The 5,818-nt window shown below is 33.0% G+C and overlaps 1 protein-coding gene across 1 annotated transcript in view; it reads right to left on the reverse strand.

Annotated features, from left to right (window-relative positions):
• The window catches only part of LOC106474213 (tyrosine-protein phosphatase non-receptor type 9-like), a 41,754-nt gene that overhangs the window by 26,430 nt on the left and 9,506 nt on the right, over nt 1-5,818 (reverse strand). The window contains exons 4-6 of the mRNA XM_022402564.1: nt 2,754-2,897; nt 2,135-2,224; nt 887-1,011 (exon numbers count right to left, since the gene is read on the reverse strand). Coding sequence (XP_022258272.1) covers nt 887-1,011; nt 2,135-2,224; nt 2,754-2,897 — 359 coding nt within the window. The remainder of the gene's footprint in view (nt 1-886; nt 1,012-2,134; nt 2,225-2,753; nt 2,898-5,818) is intronic.

Here is a 5,818-nt window from a genome sequence, read left to right on the forward strand (position 1 = left end):
ACGTATTCTGTCATCATCAGGCACGTATTCCTGTCATCATCAGGCACGTATTTCTGTCATCATCAGGCACGTATTTCTGTCATCATCAGGCACGTATTTCTGTCATCATCAGGCACGTATTTCTGTCATCATCAGGCACGTATTTCTGTTATCATCAGGCACGTATTTCTGTTATCACTAGGCACGTATTTCTGTTATCACTAGGCACATATTTCTGTTATCATTAGGCACATATTTCTGTTATCATTAGGCACATATTTCTGTTATCATTAGGCACATATTTCTGTTATCATTAGGCACATATTTCTGTTATCATTAGGCACGTATTTCTGTTATCATTAGGCACGTATTTCCGTTATCATTAGGCACGTATTTCTGTTATCATTAGGCACGTATTTCCGTTATCATTAGGCACGTATTTCTGTTATCATTAGGCACATATTTTTGTTATCATTAGGCACATATTTTAATTATTAAGGTGAGATGGGTTTACATTCAGATCTGTTACAATATGCATATATTTACACTGTAACGTACAGTCCATCTAATGATAAGCAATGCATCAGTTACAGCCGAACGTTCACTATCATTGGACACAAATATGGATAGGAGCAGCAATAGAATCAGTGGTAAAAAGGAAGCTGCCTACATCATAAAGAAAACTCATTCAGTGGATTTTACTAAAACTCCCTCTAGTCTTCAACATCCAGTCTCATGGTTGTTTAGTAAAATCATATATTAAACGTAATAAAACCACACACTGATGATGTTTCATTTTACCATCCAACTTATTCACCTGCTGGGCACATCTTTCAAAGAAACAGATTTGTTTGATCATTTTAATACACATATTCATTAGAGTTTAACAAATATCTAGAATACATACCTATCTAAAGCAACATCAAGCTGATAAACCATGCCCTGTAATGTTGTTTGGTGTGTAGTTATTTCAGGGAAATGTTTACTGGCTGTAAATACCACAATGGCTGCACCAGTGTTATCTCTGGTAGGCTAGGAGAGAGAAACAGGTAATTTGTAAATAATATCATACACAGTCAAAGATAATACAACTGGGTCACATAAGACAGTAGAAGTCAAACTACTGCTTTTAAATCACAACATATTGATTCTATTCTTTGCTGTAATGTCATAACATTTTCCTGCTACAAGATCTCAAACTCATTCTTGACTGCAATTTTAATATCTTCCAATTATTAAATTTAAATGTTAATTAAAATACCAGGATGCAAGCATATTTCTAATACATGTTCAGGAAATTTCCTCGAAGACATGTTTTGGGAAATTCTAGGTTATTCTCAGCCTAATAATTAGGACTCTGTAGAGTATTGAACTTTTTATATCTCTTATGAAATGTTTTTACCTTTTGGACTGGTGTAAGACTTCAATACAAACTCATAAATAAGGTTATTAATTGTTTCAGCCTAACAATTGTTTACATTACCGAATTGTTTAGAATTTGATATCATACATGTTCAGGAAGTGGTTACTTTTTGTGTTAAATATTTAAGCTTAGAAATGACATTAAACAAGAAACAGTTTGCAACTTAATCTGTCATGTACGTCCACTAATCAAGACCTTCATCTCAACATCAACACTTGGCAACAAATTTCAAACAATAAGAAAATACGACAACTCATTTTAGCGAACCAGTTACCTAAGTACACTTCTACATCCCCATGGCTTGGCTGAGAAACCAATTCTAAGCTGTGCTTTTACCACACTTTTATATAGTTTGTTTCTAAAGACCATCTGAATAGCATCATTTTCTGAGGACTTTCTCGCCAAACTACAATAGTTCTGTTATTGCTACTCATATGTTCCAGAAATTACATTTAAGATTTGTTTACTTATAAAACATGTGATTGTTTTTACTTAAGATGATTTCTTTTTCTGGTGCTATGTTACCAAAAGACTTTAATAATATTGTTAGACAATAACTTCTTTATATAATGAAAGTCAATTTAAATTTTTCAACTATCACAAATAATCTCTACATTATTTTTGGTAGTTTTGGAAAATTATTAATAATTAACTTCCAATAAACTGCACAATATAGCACACATTTTTAGTGCCACAGAACAGACTTATGTACATAAAATAGACTTTACTTACCAAAACTGTGAACTTTCCTGTATCCAATTCACTTTTTAAAGGGTCTCTAGTTGGATCAAAAGAAACAAGGCCTTCTCTGTTGCGAATCATCTATTTTTAGAAAATAAACGATACAGCAAAGCAAGTACTTTACCTCAAATTAATATACAAAATGTTAATATTAAAACTGAGATACTATGCATAAAAAATTCCATAACCAAACAAGTATCAGGCTTTATTGATGTAAATTTCCTTCATAAAAATTGGACAAATATTTTAGCTCAAGTCATTATATATATAGTAATATTTATTTTCACAATATACGCTTCACGTATTTCTACCTATGGAAGTTATTCCACAACTAAAATACGTACAGAAACAAGTTATAAAAATTTCCTAAACAAAATACCTATTAGTTCATATTATGATGTTGATGCAATACTTTTAAAACTATTGTAAGAAACTAATAAAGGGAAATATCATTCATGTAACAAGGTAACATTCATCCATGTAACAAGGTAACATTCATCCATGTAACAAGGTAACATTCATCCATGTAACAAGGTAACATTCATGTAAGAAGTTTGAAAGACCACAGTACTTAAAACTTGATGAAGTACAAACTATAATCTAGACATACCTCATGTGCTTTGTACAGAGCTAATGATCGATGCACATCAAACTTCCTTGCCATCATGAACTTGACTGCTGTATTCCATGGCAACGGACCAGCGTTATGTATCAGTCTCAGGTCGTTGACAGTCGTAATAAATTCTTTGACAGCCTATAATTTGTTAAAAATAGAAAAAAATATATAATAGCCACCATGAAAGACAAGAAGAACATAAAGATCTGGAATATGTAAAAATCAGTCTATCCTGATTGGAGCATAAACTTTAGATCTGAAATCAGTCTATCCTGAGTGGAGCATGAACTTTAGATTTGAAATCAGTCTATCCTGTTTGGAGCATAAACTTTAGATTTGAAATCAGTCTATCCTGATTGGAGCATAAACTTTAGATTTGAAATCAGTCTATCCTGATTGGAGCATAAACTGTAGATTTGAAATCAGTCTATCCTGATTGGAGCATAAACTTTAGATTTGAAATCAGTCTATCCTGATTGGAGCATAAACTGTAGATTTGAAATCAGTCTATCCTGATTGGAGCATAAACTTTAGATTTGAAATCAGTCTATCCTGATTGGAGCATAAACTTTAGATTTGAAATCAGTCTATCCTGATTGGAGCATAAACTTTAGATTTGAAATCAGTCTATCCTGATTGGAGCATGAACTTTAGATTTGAAATCAGTCTATCCTGATTGGAGCATGAACTTTAGATTTGAAATCAGTCTATCCTGATTGGAGCATGAACTTTAGATTTCTCATTTTCAAAATTACTTTAATAATGATTCTTTGCACAACTTAAATATATGTACAGATGTCAGAGTTTCAGGTAAAAAAAAGATAACTCTCTAGTTTGACTATCACACAGATAAGAAAGGTTGGGTCAGCCTTATTTATTAATAAAACAACACTACTAATCATAATTTTGTACTGCGTGCTCTACTGAACAGAATTTATACCAAAGACATCGCAATTCTACCTGCACTGAATACCGACAAATGTGCATTCATACCAGGGACATTGCAATTCAATCTGGACTGAACACTGACAAATGTGCATTCATACCAGGGACATTTCAATTCAATCTGGACTGAACACCGACAAATGTGCATTCATATCAGGGACGTCGCAATTCTACCTGGACTGAACACCGACAAATGTGCATTCATATCAGGGACGTTGCAATTCTACCTGGACTGAACACCGACAAATGTGCATTCATATCAGGGACGTTGCAATTCAATCTGGACTGAACACTGACAAATGTGCATTCATACCAGGGACATTGCAATTCTACCTGGACTGAACACCGACAAATGTGCATTCATACCAGGGACATTGCAATTCTACCTGGACTGAACACCGACAAATGTGCATTCATACCAGGGACATTGCAATTCAATCTGGACTGAACACTGACAAATGTGCATTCATATCAGGGATGCTGCAATTCTCCTGGACTGAACACTGACAAATGTGCATTCATATCAGGGATGCTGCAATTCTTCCTGGACTGAACACTGACAAATGTGCATTCATATCATTCTTTATTGGCTCCTTCAAGTATTGGGATTTATGACTTTCTTTTAATTTTACAAGGGTCAAAGGTAAAAATAACCAAAAACTTCGTTTGCATATGTAAAAGTTATTATTATTATTATTATTAATAGTGTTTTGATACACAAGACATATGAAACAGGATATATGGTGTTGAAGTGGTTTTCAAATAAGACCCAAAACTCAAGTTCTTTCAAATAGTTCACTATTCTTTTTCAGGATAATAAAGAAGAACAGTGAACTACTCGAACGTACACAAATTTCGGGTCTCGTTTGAGAACCACTACAACGTTTGTATGTGATCCTGGGTGCCAACTTCTTAATCAAAATTTACGGTGTTGAAGAATGTCTTATTTGTCTAAAAGTTAAATGAAAAGTTTCTGTCATTGTGAATAAATCTGTTCATGCACAAAATGACTGTTCTATGTACTATCAGTTCAAATATAATCGTAAGCTCCAATACAACTCTCTCACAAGTACTTTAAGTATCCATTCCTCTGAAGTACACAAGTTGTAGTTTATATCACTTTCCCCTACTTTTAATACCATTCTCTATATATATATACATATTCTGTACTCTGAGGATCTTAATGAATACTGAATAAGGTGAATGGGTAGAGACATTACATTTACTTGTAAATGTTGGCCTCCAGAGTTGTTGGCTTGGCTAATTTTATCCTCAATTTCAAGTTACCTACTTTAATTTTCTTTACCCCAGCTCTTTAAACTTCTTTCAGTGTTTATTCTCTCATTCTTTTATTTATTTATTTTCCTTTTGTATATATCATTCTTTCAATTTTCTATACAGTTTGTTCTGATGTTACAAAATCTTAAAATATATCTTATTTCTGAAAGACTTCTCAAACTTCTAGCTAATGTAGACTGATATTAGAACATGAAAAACTGCTAAAGTTGATAAAAGGCTATTCAGCCCACCAAAGTTACCCCTTCCTCCCATACACCATTCAAAATGTATAAAAACAGAGGTTGCTCTGGGCTTTGCCTTTGTTGGAATAAATAAATAATAATTAAAAATGTAGCATTGACAATGTTTTTGGCATCGACATTTAATGCCAGTGCAATTTGAACATCAACGTCTCATTCACATCGTAATTATATCATGAATAAAACTTGTTGATTCTTTACTTTGCACAATTTGTAAGTCTTCTGAACTTGTTTGTATTGCTATATCACACACACAATATATACACGAGTTCAAAAGTTGTCTTCTAGTCGGCTCCAAATTTTGAGAATTGGCAACAAAATTCTGATGTTGAAATTTATTTTACTCCAACTTTTTATGATCCACTTACATCTGCCAGTGCTAATCCAACAAAAGATAACTTTACACATAATTCTGATGTTGAAATTTTTTTACTCCAACTTTTTATGATCCCATCACATCCTCCAGTGCTAATCCAACAAAAGATTATAACTTCACACATAATTCTGATGTTGAATTTTTTTTTTACTCCAACTTTTTATGATCCCATCACATCCTCCAGTGCTAATCCAACAAAA

Source organism: Limulus polyphemus, unplaced genomic scaffold (genome assembly GCF_000517525.1).
Source record: "Limulus polyphemus unplaced genomic scaffold, Limulus_polyphemus-2.1.2 Scaffold6955, whole genome shotgun sequence".
In the NCBI taxonomy this organism is placed as follows: domain Eukaryota; kingdom Metazoa; phylum Arthropoda; class Merostomata; order Xiphosura; family Limulidae; genus Limulus; species Limulus polyphemus.